Source organism: Macrosteles quadrilineatus, unplaced genomic scaffold (genome assembly GCF_028750875.1).
Source record: "Macrosteles quadrilineatus isolate MER2022 unplaced genomic scaffold, UCM_ALF_1.0 Scaffold_9__3_contigs__length_116548681, whole genome shotgun sequence".
NCBI classification, from domain to species: Eukaryota; Metazoa; Arthropoda; class Insecta; order Hemiptera; family Cicadellidae; genus Macrosteles; species Macrosteles quadrilineatus.
Window position 1 is genome coordinate 76,857,862 of NW_026542602.1, and position 22,147 is coordinate 76,880,008.

At 37.6% G+C, this 22,147-nt stretch overlaps 1 protein-coding gene across 2 annotated transcripts; it reads right to left on the bottom strand.

Moving 5' to 3' along the window:
* Nucleotides 1-17,485: 17,485 nt before the first annotated feature.
* On the bottom strand, nucleotides 17,486-20,325 carry LOC129003989 (uncharacterized). Of its 2 annotated transcripts, none has more exons than XM_054432357.1 (2): nucleotides 18,453-20,325; nucleotides 17,486-17,697 (listed from the first exon to the last, which is right to left on the bottom strand). In XM_054432357.1, the coding sequence occupies exon 1, from the start codon at nucleotides 20,087-20,089 to the stop codon at nucleotides 18,878-18,880; it is 1,212 nt and encodes a 403-aa protein (XP_054288332.1). In that variant the 5' UTR covers nucleotides 20,090-20,325; the 3' UTR covers nucleotides 17,486-17,697; nucleotides 18,453-18,877. The 2 variants fall into 2 exon arrangements, with proteins under 2 accessions (XP_054288332.1, XP_054288331.1); XM_054432356.1 differs by having other exon boundaries at nucleotides 17,486-17,702.
* Nucleotides 20,326-22,147: the final 1,822 nt, after the last annotated feature.

Genomic DNA, 22,147 nt, shown 5'->3' on the forward strand with positions numbered 1-22,147 from the left:
GTCATAGTTAGAACTTCCATGCATAAATACTGGTAAAAATTTCTGAGATTGTCTCTTAAGATTACATTGTGAACACAGCACATTCCTAAATCGTCCACTAAAGTGGCAGTGATCACGAACTGGACAATTAATTAATGTAAATTCACAGTCACACAGTTCACAGTTTGAGGCATTTTTAAACCGTTGTTTCTCATCATTTGTTAAAGGTAACATAGGGACATTTAATTGGGTTAAATCACCAATTAAATTAGCCAGAGTTTTCATGTAATGCATAAATTTTGCTGGAGCATCTAACCCTCGATAAATGTATGGTTCTTTAGGCAAATAGTTAGCTATATAAGAAGGCAGAGAATCATCATAAGCAACATACACCCCAAAGCTCATTGGTTCATGAACATTATTAACATAGGTCTTATCAGAAACTTTTTTGTTTGTTTTTAATAACAAACATTCAAAATCAGCATAACAAACAATTGGCAGTTTAAATAAATAGTGATGATTTTTGAACTTCAAAATGTTTGACTGGTCAGATTGATTATTTACTGAAGGTTTGGATGGCATTACTACTCTTGCTGGGGTCTGTTTGGAACAGTCAGTTAAATGGGCAGTTAGATTTACTTTCCTCTTAGGACCTTGGTAATGTTTAAAACATCGTTTACAGATAGACAATTTTCCAGTGTTGGTAGTTAATTGTTTCCTTATTAATCTACTCAAATCTTTAATATAACAGTAATGGTTAACACCATTTTTTGAGATAAAAAGCAAGTCAAAATGGTTAGGTTTTTCTTCATTGGTTATTCTTAAAGGATAGACTATGTTCTGTTGATTTAAACCATAAACGTTAACACTGGTTCCGGGATTTTGTTTTTCAAATTTACTTATTTGTTTGATTGGTGTGGGAAAGGAAATTCCTGTGAAGTTGAATTTGTGTCTATGTTCTAAAGTTTTAGCAGTTATTCTACAATCATTTGTGTATTGTCGTAACCTAACGTTACGCTAGAAAAGTGGACAAAACGGGAAGAGAACCACTTACGTTCGTTGGTGGACATAGAAGAAGGAGCCGTGACGAATCATCCCACTTCAGGGCTCAGTGCACAGTGCAGCCACCCCGCAAAACATAATAACTCTTCCGTTACTAATAATTATAACTGTTCATATATGAAACTATAATGACTTCTACTACACTCGTCTTCCCCATAAAAAAAAAGTCAATATCATAAATTCAAAATTAACTCAACTTTCAAAATAAAATAAATTCACTTTCAATAAAATGCAACCAAAATTTCTTCTTCCCATTATTCAGTAATAATTTTACAAGTCCAGCCTGTGAGGCTTTCGCACAGTCCGTGCAGACTTCCTCAGCGAGGGTGGTGGGCTGCACTGTGCTAGCGGCGACGCAGGAGTTGGCTGAGGCTGGGCTTGCCCTAGGCTCTCCCTGGGACTGGTAGTAGGCCTAGGTACAGGTGACATCATCAGGGGACTAGTTGGTCGATCCTCCGGCGGGGGTGAATTCTTGGGTACTTGGGGTGATACAACGGGATCCTTGGGTGATACAAAAATCTCCTCCTCTTCTGCATACCGAGCTCTCAAGTGATCCGCATGACAAAATCGGGGTTTTCCACCAATAACACTCACCAGATAGGTGACCGGACTTCTCTTTAGAATTATTTTGCCAGGAACCCAAGATATCTTTTCATTTCGGACAGTTTTGACATAGACTGCCTGACCTTCTGAGAAAAATCTGCTTCTTCCCCTAAACCTATCAGCTGCATCTTTTTGTTCCCTGTGTTTTTGATCAATGGATGACTGGAGATTGGGTTTTAACATAACCAACTGAGTACGAGGCTTCCAAGACAGGAACATTTCTGCAGGGGTTAAGCCAGTAACTGTATTTGGAGTGTTGCGGTACGCAAACAAGAAATTATCTAATTTCATTTGAAGAGTGGTACGCTGAGAACGCTGATGTTCCTCAATCACTTGACGCAAAAGGTTTTTCTTGACCTCCTGAACACTTCTCTCTGCAGATCCATTTGAAGCCGCATGATACGGGGGAGTTAATGTGAACTTCACATTGTTGTTATGCAAAAAGGTCTTGAACTCTTGACTAGTAAAAGATCTTCCGTTGTCCGACACCAGTTCAACAGGCAATCCATACGATGAAAACAAGGTACGGAGTTTCTCGATAACCTTGGAAGAATTCATGGAACTCATGATAAATACCTCTAACCATTTAGAGTATGTGTCAATCAAAACTAAAAGTTGCTGTCTCGACTCTGGATCCTCCGCAAAGTCAATGTGTATCCTCTGCCATCGAGTTGATGTTGTAGGCCATTGCTGCAACGGTACTTTAGGTACCGAATTCCTAGTTAACTGACACGCAGAACAAGAGGCCACCACGTCTTCAATCGACTTCTCCATGCCTGGCCACCAGACATAACTTCTCGCCAGCATCTTCATGCGTGTAACTCCCGGGTGTTGATCATGCAACATTTGAAGCACAGATGAATACAGTTTCTTTGGAATCACTACACGAGAACCCCACAGCAAACAACCTTGTTCCACGGACAACTCGTCCTTCTTCCTTAGAAAAATAGCTAGTTCTGGCTCAACCGAGCTCGTCCAGCCGTACATCACAAAATCTCGGACCTTCGAAAGAATCGGATCCTTATCCGTCATTTTACCTATATGCAAGGCAGTAATAGGTGCAATGTCCTTGACAACACAGAAATTGTTCATCACTTCTGTACACACATCTACATGTGAAACAAAATTAGCATCCAGCTCTATAGGTTCCGCTTCTGCTAAGGGTAACCTAGACAACGCATCAGCGTGAGGGACATCCACTCCCTTCCGGTACCTAACCTCCAAATCATATGCTGATAGAATCAAGGCCCATCTCTGCAGCCTAGCTGCCGCCATACTAGGAACGCCCTTTTTAGAGCCAAAAATAGCCGTCAACGGCTGATGATCAGTCTGTAGAATACAGTGTCTTCCATATATATACTTATGAAACTTTTTGACTCCAAAGATCAAAGCCAGAGCCTCCCGATGTAACTGAGAATAATTCCGTTCACTGGAACTTAGCGTTTTCGATGCGAAGGCAATTGGCCTTTCCTGACCATCGATAAGATGAGATAGAACAGCAGCCACCCCTCTGGGACTCGCATCACACGTCAGAACTATGGGCTTTTTAACATCATAGTGAACTAACAAACTTGAGTCCAACACCCATGATTTACTCTCCTGAAAAGTCTTAGAACACACCTCCGACCACACCCATGGATGATCCTTATGTAATAAGTCATAAAAACAGCTTATTCTAGCAGACAGGTTAGGTATAAATGCATGATAATAATTTATTAGACCAATATAGGCTCGTAACTCTTCCTTAGTACTAGGCTCAGGCGCTTTACGCAGCGCAGTTAACAAACTTTCTTGTGGACGGAGACCATCTCGAGTAATCACATGTCCTAAATACTCGATTGAAGATTGCAAAAACTTACACTTTTGTTGGTTTACTCGAACACCAAACTCATCAAGGCGTTGCAGCACCTGCGCCAGACGGGCAAGCCCCTCTTCCTTAGAGCGAGCCGCCACTAAGACGTCATCTAAGTACGCCACCGTTCCTGGAAGACCTGTTAAAATTTGGTCGATGGCTGACTGAAAAATTGCAGGAGCTGAAGACAAACCATATGGTAGCCTTTTTAAACGATACAGACCCTTATGGGTAGCTAGGGTCAACAGATGTTGCGATTCATCCGCTACCGCCAATTGCTGATACGCATTTGAAAGATCAAGGCAGCTAAAAACTGAGCAACCGCCTAGAGTTGCAAAAATATCTTGAGCCTGTGGAAGCGGATAATGTTCCATTTCAATACACTGATTAAGAGTAATCTTATAATCGGCACAAAGCCTAACACCATTAGGCTTAGGGACAACCACAAGTGGAGTGCTCCACTGTGAATTAGTAACTCTGTACGCAACATCCTCTTGAACCATGCGGTCCAACTCACTCTCAACTTTCTCCCTTAACGCAAAAGGCACTGGTCTCGCCTTACAAAACTTAGGGACTGTCCCCTCCTTTAAGACAATATGAGCCTTAACACCCTTAATTTCGCCCGTTCCAGGCTGAAAAACTGACTTAAATTTACTCTTCAATTTAGCAATGTCCAAATCAGAACTGTGATCCACAGTGGCTTTACATGAAAACACATTTTGCCAATCTAACCTCAACTGGCCTAACCAGTTTCGCCCCAACAGAATCGGCTGACTCTTACTTTCTAAACTAACTACTGTCAAAGGCAAACTCGCCTGCTGATTATTATATTTAACATTGACATTCACTTGTCCCAGAACAGGTACATCATGACCTGAATAAGTAGTAAGTTTCACATTTGCTGGCCTAAGTTTGAGGTTAGAAAATTTTTCATAAAATATCTCAGAAGGACATATAGTCAAGGCACTGCCTGTATCTAGAATCATTTCTAAATATACATCATTAGCCACTAGGCCTACCTTATAGCCGTTGTCTGATCCTGATTTAAGGTTGTACAGACCTATCTCTGCCATTGGAACTTCTAGGCCTAGGCCTACCTCTTCCTCCACTTGATGGACCCCCATCCTAGGTGTCGACTTTTTACCATGGAAACTAGAAGATTTCTTGGCTTTACACACTTTCTTGAGATGACCTACTCTCTGACAACCGTGACACTTGTAACTGGCGAACGCACACGCACTAGGCCAATGACCCGCAGAACCACACCTCCAGCAAGAGTTTCTAGAATTTTGATTTTCACTACTCCTATGCATGAAAGTTTTAGGCCTATTTTGACTTTTCACATTGATTTTCGCAATGTCCCCACGAGGTTGCACAAATAGGCTTGACTGCGATTCGGCCTGTTCCAGCCTGAGCGCTGACGCATAAGCTTCGTCAAAGTCCAATTCCTCCGACAACAATTTCTGCCGGATAGTTTCATTAGAAATGCCGGAAATCACTTTGTCCCTCAAAGCGTCTTTCAAAAAGTTACCAAATTTGCACGAACTAGCCAAATGTTTTATTGAAACCACAAACTCCGCTATGCTTTCGCCCGGCTTTTGCACACGAGAGTAGAATACATATCGCTCCGCCACAACCAACTTCTTGGGCGCATAATGTAATTTCAACAACGCTGCAAGTTCATCATAGGTCTTAGAATCTACCTCTACCGGTGATAATAAATCGGATAGGACCGATAAAACCCTGGGACCAATAACTGTAATTAAAACCGACACCTCGTTTTCCTTCTTGACATTGTTCGCTTTGAAAAAATGTTTCAGGCGCAACAAATAGGGCACAATGTCCTCCTCACTTGGATTAAATTCAGAAATCCTGCCAACACTAATACTCGCCATTTTTAATCATCTCAACTATAATACGCACTAAAACAACAACTGTTATCGCGTACTACCCTAACTATGATAAAAAGGTTTATTACCGACTGCGCCAAAATGTCGTAACCTAACGTTACGCTAGAAAAGTGGACAAAACGGGAAGAGAACCACTTACGTTCGTTGGTGGACATAGAAGAAGGAGCCGTGACGAATCATCCCACTTCAGGGCTCAGTGCACAGTGCAGCCACCCCGCAAAACATAATAACTCTTCCGTTACTAATAATTATAACTGTTCATATATGAAACTATAATGACTTCTACTACATGTATTTTACTAGGAGAGACCATTCAAAACAGTTCATATCCCGATGGTTCTTAGGATTGATGACGGCTTTCTTTAATGCGATTTCCTTTGGTAGAGGAATATAGGTGCTTCCTCGCAATGGTCTATACCTGCTAAATCTCAGAAGCAATCCATCAACAGTTGACAGCGTCCACCCCGATCCCTTCCCTTCGTATTCATGTTCTTCATAACACAGCTTACTAAACATTTTTCTCAAAATTGAGTTTATTGAAGAGCTTTCCAGCACAGCCTTGTTTTTGGTTTTAAATGTTCTTAGTTGAATTTCATCTGTCACTGGTTTAATATAAGTACATTCACTAACTATATTGAACTTTAAAGCCCCATAGTCACTTAAAAGGTTTTGAATAATACTTTTAATTTTTGATTCCACAGAAATTAACAAAAAACACAAGTCCTTATTTTCCTCATCACCGTTTTTAAGATAAAATGTTTTCAAGTTCCCGCTGAATGCATTTCTTAATTCAACAAATTCATTAAATGGTCCAGAACACGACCGGTAAAATCTAGAATGTGTTCGAGCAACACTTTCATCGTCCGTTTCCATCTCCCCTTCCGAGCTTACCTCCATCCTGTGGATTAACAAAACTATTTAGAATGGTTTCTCCTCTACAATTGTGTAACTAACACCACTATTTATAAGTTATTTGTAATAAGCTAACTATCTAATAACGTACTACGCCTACAAACAATTGCTTGTTAATTAGTTTTCCTATCCAGCTTAACCTCCTCACACTCTACTCCAGGCGTTTCTTTTATTGCTCTTCCTACATCATACAAAACATTCCTAATCTTTTTGAAAATGTGAGTTTTTGGCTCTGTCAAAAAAACAGCTTTAGTTGATACTTTAGTCCAAAACTTGCTTGTTGGACATTTCTTAAGATCTTTAGTGTCGGTTAGCTCTATTTTAATCATGTAACGGCCCTCCTCACCGGGTGTAATAAGTTTCTTCCTCAATCTTTTCTTTTGAGTTTGAAATGTTTGCCTAATGTTAGAGGATTTTTTTGTGGACTTTACAACAAACAACCTATCAAACTTGTCTGAGTTATCTGATTCGGATCCAGAATCAGAAGCCTCGGAATGTTCATCACCCGATGATGCTTCAGATGACTCAGATGGAGATGGTGAACGATTTCTTTTCCTCTTAAGGGAAACCTTAACACTGGGCTCATGGGTTCTTTTTGGAACTGAAGGTTTATCATTATCATCATCATGTTCAATCAAGCTAACCTCAGGCTCTGGTAAACCACAATTAAAAACAGCCAAAGCATCTTCCACTGTACTACTCAAAAAATTGCTGGTTTCAATTGAGAAGAACCTATCACTGAAATTTTTTTTCTTTAGCAAAGGTTTGACACATTTAATTAGATCTTTAGATGAGATTTCCTTAGCCAAGAGTCTTGGGAGTTTTTCTTGTGATAGATCATTAGGGAAAAATTCAAATAGTTTTGAATGTAAATGTTGAGATATTTGAGTTAGCAGCAATTGGAGATTCGCAAGTTCAGGATGAGAATAGAATCGTTCAGAGTCTCTTAATTTTGGAATTATATTCAGCCATCGTTCTACTGAATTTAATCCAAGAGTAATTAGATTTTGTACTATTTGTAGTAAACTGATCATGCCCACTGCAGATTTTACAACGCCCTCTTCAACTGACTGTTTAGATGGTGTCTGAGAATTCATGACTGCAAATATGTAAAAAAAATGTTACAATTTTTAAACTTGCAATAGCATTTCATGAAACAGTAATATTTGATTTTGAGCTTTGGGTTTTAAAGTTAAATGTAGTTTACATTCTCACAACTAACCCACTAAAAATCTATTGAATTACTAACACAAGAAACCTGTCTATCCAGAAATCTTATTTTACAATTAGCTTATGAAACTTTTTCTTATACTTTTTAAATATCTGCAATATTTTAATTTGATATTTTGAAGCTATGCCTTCTTGTTTTGGCCGTGTTGGAGCCATTACTGTAAATAAGTAAAATTACTAATGTAATTATTATTACACAAGTAATATAGTAATAATATTAAACTGTTAATAAAATGTATTGTTAAATAAAAATTAAATTTCCCATCCTAGACTTCTGCTACATTACATATTGCAATCTATCGTCCAGTAGAACCAAAACCTCCTGCACCTCTTTCTGTTTCATCTATACAAACTAGTTCATACACCTGCGGATAGCAAATCTTTTCGCAAATTAATTGCGCGATTCTATCTCCCCTTTCTACCATATAATCCTCATCTGAATGATTGCACAGTATAACCCCTATGTTACCAGCGAAATCCGCATCAATCACTCCGCCTGCCACATCAATACATTCTTTTAACGCGAGACCAGATCTCGGTGCAATTCTGCCATAACAATTGGCAGGGAGTGTAACTGCTAGATCTAACAACACACAAGCTCTCCCATTTGCAGGAATAGTAACCCTAATTGGTGATCTTAGGTCTAAGCCTGCTGCTTTGTTTGTGTGTCTATACGGGATGAAAGCGAGCTCGGACAGCTTTAGAAACCCAATTGAATTCATTCTGAAATTAAGAATAAGATACAATTGTAAACGTTGGCATGTTTAAACCTATTAATAGTTTACGAGTAATGTCCAGTGGTCGAAACTCGACCAAAAATATGTAATGTACTCACTTATGTTAATGTTTCACCCCACACTGTAAATAAAACATGTGATTGGAGTTTCTTCCATTTGTTTTGATTTTCTGTTTATATTTCGTTGTTATTTCGTCACCAGCATGGCAACGCATAAGATCCATGTAAATTTTTTCAAATTTTTAAACTAATTTTTTGCGCTTATCTTTGAGCCTATTTAAATTTATAAAGGGATTCTGCACACCTACAGGAAAATAGCTTTCTAACGGTATGCGTAGATTTTCCCTACGATGCACACGAGCTGAGAAAAAAGGTTTTAAAGAAACATGCTTGCCTATTAATATATAGATAGATGGTATTTTAAACTGAATTTTTAATAATTTAACTATGCACATACCTGATTAATTGAGAGTTTAGAAGTCTGGGAGATGAAAGTGGTTAAAGAGTAAGGCTGGAGGTTGAGCGAAGGCCGGAGGTTGAGCGAAGGCTGGAGGTTGAGCGAAGGCTGGAGGTTGAGCGAAGGCTGGAGGTTGAGCGAAGGTCGGAGGTTGAGCGAATTTACACACGCAGATTCCTGAAACCATAACAGTAAATTAGTAAGCTGTAATCAGTAATATATAATAGTTTAGTTTATATTCAAACCAACTGAGATGGTTCAAACCTTTATTAAGCGTAAATTAATTAAGCTCAAGTATTGAATTTGAAATGCAGCAAAAATAAAATAGATATTTATGTTGCAGGGATGGTGAGATACAAAAATTATTATTATTAAGATATTTTGGCCTAGTTATGTTACATGGTAGTCAATTGTAAAACTAAAGCTAGTAACTATTGTATTTTATCAGGGTTACAGTTTATAACACAATATACAAGTTAAATAAAAACATTAATATGTGTGTTAAAATCCAATAAGCATATAACTTTAATGGCATTATAGTTTTGATATTAAATTAATATAAGTGTTAAAATGTGTGTGCTAAAAACAGAAACATAATGGAATAGTTAACAAACAAAAATCAAGTTTACGTAAAAATAATTACTTGAACATTACAAACTTACTTAAAGTTTTACGGTGTAGAGCGTATGGACGTAGTGGAGTAGCGCTGAGCAACAAGATGGTGTAGGATGGTAGATGGTGTAGTAAGCCGGAACTAAGCAGCAAGATGTTCAAACTGGAATCAACCAATATTATTAGATCACTATTACTTTGCATTTAAAAATATAAGTTTATTAATAACTAAGAAAATAAAGAAGCTAATCATGTTTCACATATTTAAACTCTGTGTTTACTAAGTTACAAAAATAATGAAACAAATGTTATTCCATAGTAAAAACACATATTAGCATTTTAGAAATATTCATTTAATAATTTAAAAGAATTTTCAGTACAAAACTATCCTACACTAAAACGTTTAGTAAACAACTTAGCTAACCTAACAAACCAATATTGTGCTTTTGCAAAGTTAGTTTAAGAATTATTTTTCAATAAGCAATCAAACAATAATTAATATCAAACAACTAGTAAACACTTGGCAAGTTAAGTTATTCTTACAGAATAAAATTAAAAAAGTTTGATTAAAAATTAACCAACTTTTCAAATGTTATTTTGACTTTAAGTTATAAAATAATTAAACCAACATTAAAGTTTTAAGTTAAAAATATGTTAAAGTATTTTAGTTTAACAATAAGTCTTAATAAACTTACATGGTTTGGAGCTTGAAGGCGTAGTGAGGGTTGACGAACTGGAGCAACTGAGTGTTCAAGCTGAATGCTCCATCGTTTTAGCCATTATTTATAGTAACACTCGTGCGTCACTAAATGATTGCTTATGTGATCACAGTACAAATTACATCAGCAAAAGGCTGATGTGAGCAGAGTACAAGTTGCATCAGAAAAGCTGATGTGGGCAGAGTACAAGTTGCATCAGCATAGTCACTGAAGTAATATAGTTAAATACGCAGAAAATAAACAAAAATAATTTGGAAAAAGTATTAAGGTACTATGATATAGTAGGAAACATTTGAAACAAAACTCAAACAAATTAACTAATGTTTAAAACAAAAATATTGAAGAAAAGATTTAGAAAAATTCTGAAACAGTTATCCGGCTGGCAGAATGTAGTAGGAATATAGTTACAATAATATCGAACTGTATAAATCGATTTTCGAAATTAATATCGATATATCAAATCGAACTAAATATCGATATATCGAATCGAACTAAATACCGATATATCGAAGTTAACAGATGTTTTTACTGTTTTGGGTATCAGGGCAACAGAATGCTGTAGCAATCTTTAGCTATCAGCGGCGCGCTGACCTCCAGGTCACCATGTTTGATTACCAATCACTCATTAGCGCATTTGCGAACTTCTGTACTTCCGTGGAAAATTTTATTGCACAGTGGACTGTAAACACCACGTGCGTCCTTTACAACATGCTCGTGATTATCACTCATTTGCGTCAGCCGAAATTGTGATAGATTGGGTACATTACTTGTTGTCTCTATTCAATCAAGTTGTGGTTTTGTGTTAGCTTCAGTGAGCATCTCCTTTCACTAACTTGGTGAGTAAAACACAATTTAAGAATTAGAATCATTTTGAAACTTAAATATTTTTTGAAACTTTAACTTTTTTGAAACTTATACTTAAATTTAATTTTGTTTTTACCAATAAATTCTTTAATCGCTTATATCTTGGAAACGGTAAGAGATAGAGCAAAAATAAGGAAATTTTTAAGAAATTCCATAAAGAAGGTTTTCATATATGAGCCATATACTGATATAACTTCCATTCCTCTGGGACGTGTTTAGGCTGGACTTAACTATTGACCTTTGCCCAATGCTTAATATATACGTTATTATTTGACCTATCGAGTTGAAATTTGGTATGTAGGATGGTTAGAGCCTCTAGTTTGTTTTAGTGCAAACAAAATTCGGAATGGTTGATAAGCTTGCACACTACACACGATCATGTGAATTTTTAAAAGTTGCCTTGCGTTTGGTTATTTACTAACCGATTTATATGAAATTTTGTACATATGTTAAGGACATAAAATACAGTTGACTCGCATGCAAGGATTTGAAAAAAAATCATAAATGTAGGACTTGGGCTTAACTATTTACCTTCACCTTACAATTAATATCTCCATAACCATTTGAGATATAGAGTTGAAATTTGGTATGTAGGATAGTTGCAGTCTCTAGTTAGGATAAATGTAAAAGAATTCTGCAACGCTACACTACTTAAACCTTATCAGCGGAGCTCTTGCCTCCCAGCTTCAAACAGCACTCGCCTTTTGAAACAAAAAGCTCGGTTCCAGAAGAGACAGTGTTTTTCCAAAAAGTAAGTTCCAGAACAGACATTTACTCTCTACTGAAAGTGGTGTACCATGGCACCGAATATGTTCTAATAATGTTCTGCAAGAAAAATTGAGTACCAATTTGAATAATGGCTACGTCAAGATTAAACTAAATTAGTTAAATTTATAATTTCGCCTTTTGTATTCGTATTTATAATACTAACTAAATTTACAGTTTTATCGTAAAGTATCACATTAAAAAAAAACATAAAATCATTTCCAAAAATAATGGTGAAAATATATTGATTACCTTTTAAATTTAATGTCCCCACCAATAAAAAAATACATTGCAATAGTTCCTCACGCGTTTTTGGAGGCTTAACTATTCGGATTTTAAATTTAAATTTAAGTAGTATAACATTAGGACGCAATAAATTCAAATATTGGCTTACAACATTTTCCTTGACCTGCGAATTGAGAGTCACTGTTGGTATATAACCAGTAAAACAGCAGCTTAGTCTCATGGGTCAGTATTTCTTGGTTTCTTGTTTCTTTACTTTGTTCCTTTGCAGATGTTCTTTCTCTCATAAACCCACTGGTTAATGGCTGCATTGTATTTGTTAGGTTTTGAAGCATAATTCCTAATATTTTAAGACAATAATTTACTATATGTACATTAATTAGAGAACAACTTATGTTTTATCACTGTTATAATTCGCATCAACAGAACTCTTGAAAACCAATTCACTAAAGATTTATGTGTTACGAAAGAGCATGATAAAATTAAAATTGTTTATTTATTGTTATACTATGCGTTGGCCTAATATATTTTGTTTATATTGCATCCGAAGATACCAGATACATTTAAAGATCAAGTGTGTTTCAATGGATATAGATAAAGTTATGTGAAGTGTTTGCCAGGAGAAAATACGTTCAAACAATTCTTTAGTCTGCGTCTATCCTATAGATAAAATTTATAACGAGCTCTGCAAAAATATGTGTTTTGTTTCGTAGTTAATTATCATTAGTTCCTGGTTTACAATATCATTATGGTTTATCTAAGGAAGTATGTTTGCTAGGATAGGACCTAGTAACTAAATTTTTGAGGGGGTAAATCCAGGTGGTTTAAGTGAAGGTTTATCTGTAAACATATCGAGTGAACTTGAGTCTAATATTTTTTCCCACAGAAATGTCGTCTTTATTTTCATTACGTTTTTAAATAGTTGAGGTTTATTTTTTGTAAAGGTTAAGTCACTTGAAAATATATTAAATAGAGCTTAAAAGTTAGTATGTTAGATGAATGATTCACAACTTACATTAAAATAAATATTTCATCTTACTAAAGTAACGTATTAAAGTTGACCATAAGTAAAAATAGCACTTGGTAAGGTTTTGTTCCACCAGATCGTCCAATGCAATAAACCTTACCCTAACTTCGTTCTTTTAAGAATTTATACTGTCAAAAACTTAGTGTTCTAGCTAACAGCCATAACTATAAATTCATATTTATAAAGGTCATAAATCCAGTTTAAAAAAATATGTGGTGTTTAAATCACAACACAAGGCATCTTGCTCCATTTCATAGAAATAGTGGTCGCCCAGTGGTCAAAAACTCGACCAAAAATATGTAATGTATATTCGTTGACTATTAGATACTGAAGTAGAGATCCCATCTATATTGACCAGCTTTCCTAATTTTTAATTAAAAACATGTAGCTATGTGAGCCAGTCACAGAATGCGTGTCTTAAATTATATTTTCTGCCTAATCTTTTGTTGCTGACAAAGTTGATGGGTCATAACTGTTGAGCTCATAATAAGTCATTCCATAAGTTTGACTTGGTAAAACACATCGTGTATTCGACAGAAGTTAAATGAATAACTTCTGTCGAATATAGGATGTTTTTACTTACTAGGACTTACTATGAGCTATAGAAACTGTTATGATCAAAGCAATTTATTGGTGGCTCACATCACCTACGATGAATTTAAATAAAACTGGCAACAGCTTTAACATGGGGATGGAATGCCTAGTTGTAATTAAAAGGTAGGGAAAGGTTTCTCTATTTTCACACCAAACTGCAAATAAAACATAACATTGTTATTTCTTCCATTTGTTTTGATTTTCTGTTTATATTTCGTTGTTATTTCGTCACCAGCATGGCAACCCATAAAGCTCATGGTAATATTTTTTGATTTCAAATTCATTTTTCGTGCTTATATTTGAGCCTATTTTAATATTTAATGGGATTCTGCACATCTACAGGTAAATATCTTTCCAATAGTATGCGTAGATTTTCCCTGCGATGCACACGAGCTGAGAAAAAAGGTTTTAAATAAACATGCTTGCCTAATAATATAGTTATAGAAAAAAATCGAATAGAATCGTTTATCATGATTAAACATACTATACATGTAATTGACATTGTAACAAAAAAATAATATTTAGCCTAAATTAAACAGTTGTCATATTCATCCTTTACTCAGGTTCGCTTTTATGTAGGTCCATACTTCCAAAGGTAATGCAATACTGCATTCATCACAGTTATTTTTATTTTACGAACTCATATTATTAATCACAGTTAACCCTCCGGAGTGAATGAAAAATAATTATAAACAATACAGTTATTATAAAGATAACAATACAATTTTCATTTTTGCGTTAAAAAAAGGTGGCAATGAGACCGAATGCAAAAACACTAACGATGTTTTCTGTGTACTCCACAAACAAATTGATCGTTTCTCCGGGTAAAAAAATATCAAATTGTTTTCACTTAATTCTTGGATATTAACAGCTTTCTATTAGGTTGTGCGCTTTTAATTTGGTCTCTTATATTCACTCATTATTACAACAAAACGTTATAGATTTAAGTAACATTTCCCATAACATTTCAATACAAATCCTCTCTGTATACGAAGTGTGGGTCACGGATTCATACGCCCACTTATTTAAACGCGAAATCCTAACAAAATATCAAGAAAATAAAATAATTAACTAATTAATCTTTGAGAACATTATATTATTCGTATGCTGGAGTACAAATATAAATCCAAATCCTGGCTGAGTTGCTTTAAAGGGGCATTACGATTACTGCTGGTAGCAAAACTTATCATTTTTTACAAAAGCGACGAGGAATGGCATTAAAATCATAGCCTAATAACTGCCCCAGGCACTTTCTTGGGTTTACATTATTTTCTCATAAGCTAATTAATTTATGTATTTTTAGGAGGATTATTCGTGTTTTAAAAGGAAATCATAAATATATTCAGTGTGATGCTTAGATAATTTTCAGCTTAAATTTAAGTATCATGCTTTACTCGTTCATCTAAATTGGAAATAAATCCATTCTTAAACCTCGGAGAAGAATTTAAAGATTATAAAGAAAGAATACATTAGTATATTATATAAATTATTTTACAAATAATTTACAATAATGAAACATCAAGATGTACCCTTTTAAATTACTTAAACTGCCTTTCAATAAAAATGTACACCAACGTAAGACTAATTTGATATCTTTAAACTTGTAGGGGAACATCTTATCTTATCTTATCTAACAGGGGCAGGTCGAGACCTTAAAGCACTTCATCCGAAATCGAATTATTGCGCACCCCAGATACTTAATTGCTTTCTTGTTGACCTACAAGTTGAGGCGCCCAATGAATGCCTGTAACTTCCCAATTAGTTCATCCTCAGGAAGAAATCTACCTCTAGCCATATTTCCAAGAGTTATCGATCTAGCGTCATAGAGCTCATTACAATCAAAGAGTAAGTGATCAGCTGTCTCTTCTGACCTATCACAGTACCTACAGATCGGTTCACCATCATATAAGCCCATCCGTTGTAGATGTTTCCTGAATCTTCCATGACCAGTTATCAGTTCAACAATTAATTTAATTCTTCGTCTGTCTAGTCTCAAGAGGTCACAGGCAACCTTTTTGGAAGGCCTAAACAGAGTAAGCTTGCTGACCCTAAGAAGGGGAACATCGACCCAGCGTTTGCGATGCTTTTCCTTGGCCCATGACGCAATCGCAGAACATACACTGTTTCGTGAGATGCCACAGAAGGGTTGCGGGCCTAACAATGATGTCGCAGAGGCAGTATTTGCCAATCTGTCTGCAGCTTCATTTCCTTTAATGCCTGAGTGTCCTGGTACCCAGCAAAGCGTAAGGTCATTTCTCCTACCCAACTCAGACACAGAAGCAAGACAATCCCACACGAGCCTGGAGTTGAATTCGTAAGAGTTTAATGCTTTTAAGGTCGCTTGACTATCAGTAAAGATATTGATTGTTTTGTCTCTGATATCTTTGTTAAGATGTTCTTGAGCACAAACTAGAATGGCAGTGACCTCCGCTTGAAAGACAGTTGGGTACACCCCCATTGGAAGACAAATGCCAGTGCCTCCATTCATCCAATGCACACCTGCTCCAGTGCCCCCATTTTTGATCTTAGAACCATCAGTATAGCATTCTAAGTCACCTGTGGGTATGGGTCCTTTTCCGCCAGACCAATCCTTCCTATCTGGTATTAGTACTTTGAAAGGCTTTCCAAAGGAATATTTTTTGGACATGTGGTCTGAAGGTAAGTCCAATTCATCATTATGTACCACCTGAACAATTTTAGAGTGCCCTTTATTGTTCCCTGAGGCTATCCATAAGTTTTCGCATCTAAGGCGTTGGGCTGTTTTACTTGCTACCACCTTAATATAAATGTCAATAGGTAGCATGTCAAGCAGACAGTCAAGTGCCGCTCCAGGACAGCTACTTACTGCCCCAGTTATCATAATAAGAGCAAGCCTCTGAACTCCTGCTAAAGCTTTAACAGCTATAGTTGATTCCATCTTTGGCCACCACACAAGCGAACCATATGTAAGGGCGGGTCGAACAACAGATACATACAGCCAGTGCATAAGTTTAGGCTGTAACCCCCATGTGCCACTTACCATCCGCCTGCATGCCATAAGGGACCATTTGCCACGCTCAATGACTTTTTGAAGGTGTGGTCCCCAGTGAAGTGATCTGTCCAAAATCACACCAAGATACTTCACCTGATTCTGCAGCTCTATTACAGTACCCTGCAGTCTTAGTGGGCCGATCCCATCCAGTTTCCTCCTTCTAGTGAAGGGTACCATTACAACTTTCCTGGGATTTATAGAGAGCCCAACTTCCTGGCACCAACGGTCCACTACCCTTAAAGCTCTATTCATAAGGTCAGTTATGGTTCCGTGGAACTTTCCAACCACAAGGATTGCAACATCATCAGCATAACCTAAGGCGAAAACCCCACTTTCGTTGAGGGTCCTTATAAGGTCGTCTGCTACCAAATTCCAAAGTAGAGGAGAAAGAACCCCCCCCTGAGGACATCCTCGAGTAGTTCTTGCCTCGATCGTATCATTGTGGAGTGAGAGCCTAACCTTCCTACTGAGAAGCAAGGATTCAATCCATCTACAAATTATACCGTGAAAGCCTCTTGCTCTCACCGCATTAAGAATCGCTGGAGTACCAGTATTGTCAAAAGCACCTTGGATATCGAGAAAGGCACCCAGGGCCACTTCACTGCTCTCTAGAGCTTTCTCAATCTTGCTTACAAGTTGGTGCAGCGCAGTCTCGCATGATCTTCCTGAGACATACGCATGTTGATTAGTATGTAGAGGATGTGTCCTAAGAGCTGTATCCATCATATATCTTGAGACCAACTTTTCTAGGATCTTAAGAAAGAAAGAAGATAGAGAAATGGGTCTAAATGACTTAGGGTCAGTGTAACTATCCCTTCCTGGTTTAGGAATAAATGCAATACGCGAATTACACCACCCTAAGGGAATGTGTCCTAAGGCTAAGCTGGCTCTGAAAAGTTTACAGAGTGGGTGTATAATTGTATCAAGACCCTCCTGCAAACAAACAGGTCTTACCTCATCAGGACCCGGCGATTTGAAGGGTCGTAATAAGCCAACAGCCCATCTTACCTTGCTGAAGGTGACTATGCGGCAAGCAGTGCTCCACATAGAATGAGTGGCACGACGGCCCAGGTTAGGCCGCTCTGGACTCACCTCCTCCTGCTGCACTTCAGAAACAATACAACCAGGGAAATGAGTTTTTACCATTACCTTTAGTATTTCGGTAGGTTCAAAAGCCATTACACCATCCGGTCCCTCAACGGCACCCAAAGTAACATGCCTGTCTCTAACAAGTACTTTATGTATTCTAGAAGTATCCTTGATACTCTCTAAATTTCCACAGAAATTTTTCCATGAAAGCCTTTTGGCCTTACGTACTGCATGGTTATATTCTGTGAGAGTTGTATGGTATATATCCCAATTATTGGTTATCTTTGCTCGCCTAAATTGGGCCCTTACTCTCTTCCTGAGAGAGGCAAGTTCAGGACCCCACCAACTAGCCCTGTTGCTCTTTCCCTTGCTCAAAGGACAATTATCCTCAAAGGATGTAACTATGCACCTAGTTAGACGATCTGCCGCCTCGTCAAGCGCATCAACTGTGTTTATAGGAGATGTGTCAAGGTTCGAGGCAATTCTGCCCCGAAGATCAGCTCTGAAGGATGCCCAGTCGGTTTTAACTGGGCTCCTGAATAAGCGAACCTCGCCGCAGAAATTCCCCAACCCGAAGACAATGTGCCTATGATCAGACAGGGATGGCTCAAGGGACACTGACCAGTCAATAATCCTGTCAGCCATACCCGCCGAACACAGGGTAAGATCAATTACTGATTGGCCTATCCTGCTTAAAAAAGTTGGTTCAGAGCCTACATTTGCAACAAGTAGGCCGCAAGAAGCTATATGTTCTAGAAGTAACCTACCTCGGTTGTTAGTGTCCCTGCATCCCCAGGCCGTATTATGGGCATTGGAGTCGCAGCCTATCACGAGTTCGGATCCAGACTCGTGTGCGAGGTCGACCAATCTTCTGACCTCGGCCGATGGGAACAGTCCATCGTCGCCCTGTGGCATGTAAACAGAGGCCAGCAGCAGTTTTATGTTGGATTTAGTGCATACAGTCTTAATTACTGTTACGTCCCTCGAACAAAGCTCTAGAACTGGATTACATTTTAGCCCCTCTTTAACCCAAATGCAAGTTCTAGGGTGTGGTACAGATGCAGAGAAGATGCTACCCTTTATAGTTCCCATCCCCGCAATTCTAAAATTATTGATCCAGGGTTCCTGAATCAAGGCATAATCTAAGGACTGCTTAACCGTGCTCAGACAGAACACAGCCGTGGCAGCCTTACTATGTTGTAGGTTCGCTTGGAGGACCTGGGTCATCACAGGGAGCACCAGAGATAACTCTGAGCTGTATTTTCCCCAGACCCAGATAGATAATCCAGCCACGATCTTTCAGAACCTGCGCATTCATTTCATCAATAGCAAGAACAAGAATCTGATGATCATCCTTCCTCTTCCCACCAATGACGCGCCAGTCCTTAGTCGTGACACCAGGATTTTGCCGCTCAATCTGAACAAACACTTTAGAGGCTTCGACCTTGGCCAAGCGCCTGTCAGTGCGTAGGAGCACTTTGGTCGTGCGCAACAGATCCTTATAGTCTGCTACAATGACCTCCATACTCCCCTCACTTCCCAGCGCCAGCTTCGGTGCCACCCTCTTTAGCCAGTCAGTTGTTTCAGAATTACCACAAGTAACGACAAGAGCACCCTTCTCATGGTAAATTTTTTCAAACTGATGAGGAATGTTGGCGCCGTCATCACCAAACACCAACTCCATCAGTTTGTCCTGCAACAAATCACATTCCTCAACAGAGAATCTCGCATCGGGATAGGCCGCTGGAGCTACTGCCAACTTGTGACCCACAAGCTGATCTCTGTAGCTGGCCTTTCCTGCAACGAGTCCATCTGCTGATTGATTAGAGTTTTTATTTCTCTTAGGAGGAGGATTTTGAGACGACCCAGGGTTACTATCGGATCCGGTTCTACGCATCGGTGATACGCCTGAACCTTCCCCAGGAGAACTCAGGGACTCTCGCTTCCTCTTTCTCCACTGTCTGTTAGGGATCCACGTGCCCTCAGCCTTTTTCCTTTCTCTAACAGACATATTGTACTCAGTTTTGGTCATAACTGTAAAAGTGATCTCAGAGTCGGACGAAACATCCGCCAGAGATGGAGAGTCACCAGCACTGCTGGTGTTTAGTGGCTTGTTCAGGTCCGCATCTAACCTGTGGCAAAGCTCAAGCACATCAGTTGATGAATTGGGTGGAGTTCTTGCTGTTAAGGAACTTCTCGAGAAGACCTCTGGCGTGTCCAGGATCTCCCCAGGTTCCGTCTCCATAGCGGTGTTCTGAACAGTAACATTATCATTGTTAAAGGAAAGCTGATCGTTGCCCTCCCCAGAATCCATGGGCTTGTCCTCCAAAAAGGAGGAGTGGGATTCCCCGCTTGAGCAGGTACCCACCTGGGGTAATGATTCCGTTCGTTTACTTTCAGCCATTACTAAAACAAGAAAAGCAAAAAAGTTAGCAGTTTAGCAGCCGAACCGTGACCCACTCACTACGCCTGCTAATATCCAAGACTGGACCCTTTCGGGGTAGGACCCCTCATCGTCTCCAGCTCAGTCCTGTCACAGCTGCACACATACCTGTAACAGTTGGCGGTAACATTAGCTATCTGGGCCTTGGCCGGATTGGTGATTGTCACCTCCGCCCAAGGCCAGTACTAGAGCAGCCGCTCCCTACCCTAGGGCTGTCTAGTCACGACACAGCCAGCGCTAGATCCGCTGCCTTCAATAGTAGGGGAACATATTTTTCACTATAGTTAAGACAAAAAAATGCATTAAACTGATTAAAAATGCAAAGAAATATGACTGTTACAATTTGTATACCATGTCCACGAAATATATTTTAGGGGAGTAACTAAATGTTAGGTAGTGATTTTTAACAAATGATTTATAAGCTTGTTATAGGTTTACAACGGTTCTACAAGACTAATAAAATGACGGTTTACAAGATCTGACAACCGATTCGATGGTCTATATTCCGTCCCAAAAACAATATTGCAGGCTCACGCCTCACTAACATTCTGAATACCAACAGTAGTAGAACGACTAAACGATACGGAAAATGTCCTCAGAACAGCGGTCGTCTGTCTAACTTTTTCGAAAACAGAACTATTCAGATAACATTTAAGCGTTTTTATCTTTTGACTGTTGTTGGAAGGACACGTGTGATAAAAAAGACAATTCAGTTACTAGAAACAATTTATTGCCATCACTTGAATTGTAATACATGTTAAAGAAAATTAGTAGTCATTTGTTGTGTACGTCTTATATTATGAAGTTGTTGGTAGATTTCGGAATCACACAATTATTTAAAATTGTAAAGAATAAATTAGATTCACTATTCTACTATAATTTAATTAGGTTTACAGGTCAACAAAATCAAATGTAATGTAAAAAAATAAAAATTGATTACTCTGGACTGTTTCAATTTAAAACCGACTTAATACGATCCCTAAAACATTTTTTTGTCTAACATAGCATTACAAATAAAAATCCTAAATAAGTAAAACATATAAGAAATTGAATTTGAATTCTATTTAAACATTTGAGATATATTTTCCTATTTGATATCACTCATTTTCTGAAAACTAACTATCGATAAAAAACTTTGTCTGAACGTTATTTAGAAAGGTCTTTTGTGCGCATAGTGTTTTTTCTTCAATATATCGTTTGGCACAAGTGAATGACGGAAAAATGTATTGATATTGATTTACAGAATTTATCCACGCTCATTTCTTTCAAAACAGTTAGATTTATCTCTTTTACAAGCAAACCTCTAAGTTAAAATGTCAACTTATTAGTATAAATAATCAAACGTTAGCAAACAAACTTTCACTGAACCAAGATACAACCAAGCAATTATTTTAGCAATTGATATTCCTGTACACAGTTTTCCTTCATAAACTCTAACCTTTTCCAGTGTAAACTATTACCACATAACAAAATCATAGTTTCTAAAACACTTAATTTATTAGAGAGTTACTAGTTATTTACGACTGCAATCACGAGGAAATTTTCCGGTTCATTTACTTAGAAAAAAAAATACTCAGTTGACTTTCATGAGATAGTATTTGATCTAAAGTATAGTCAATGAGATCGATTTATCTTATTTTTCGACGTTTTAAGGTAAAAATAATATGTTGTTGCTGTCTCTGCGTGTGGTGAAAATATGAAATTTATATCATACAAATAAACATACCTAAAATGCCCAGTTTTGTAACGTGTCGTAAAGGTAAGATTTTTACTGTGTGTATGAATAAGTTTAATCTTTATAACATGTTTTTTTATATATTTTTGTGCTTATTAAACTATTAAAAAAGTTAAGGTTTTTGAGCTTCTCCTTTATTAAAGAAAAGACATAGCAGGCTAGTAAGTATTGCTGTGTCAGGTTAATTTAACTATTTAAATTCAAGTTTGACTAAGGTTGAGAATCAAAATTATTAATTAAAGCTAATAGAACTTTGGATTTTTTTCCCTAGGATATGAAATTCT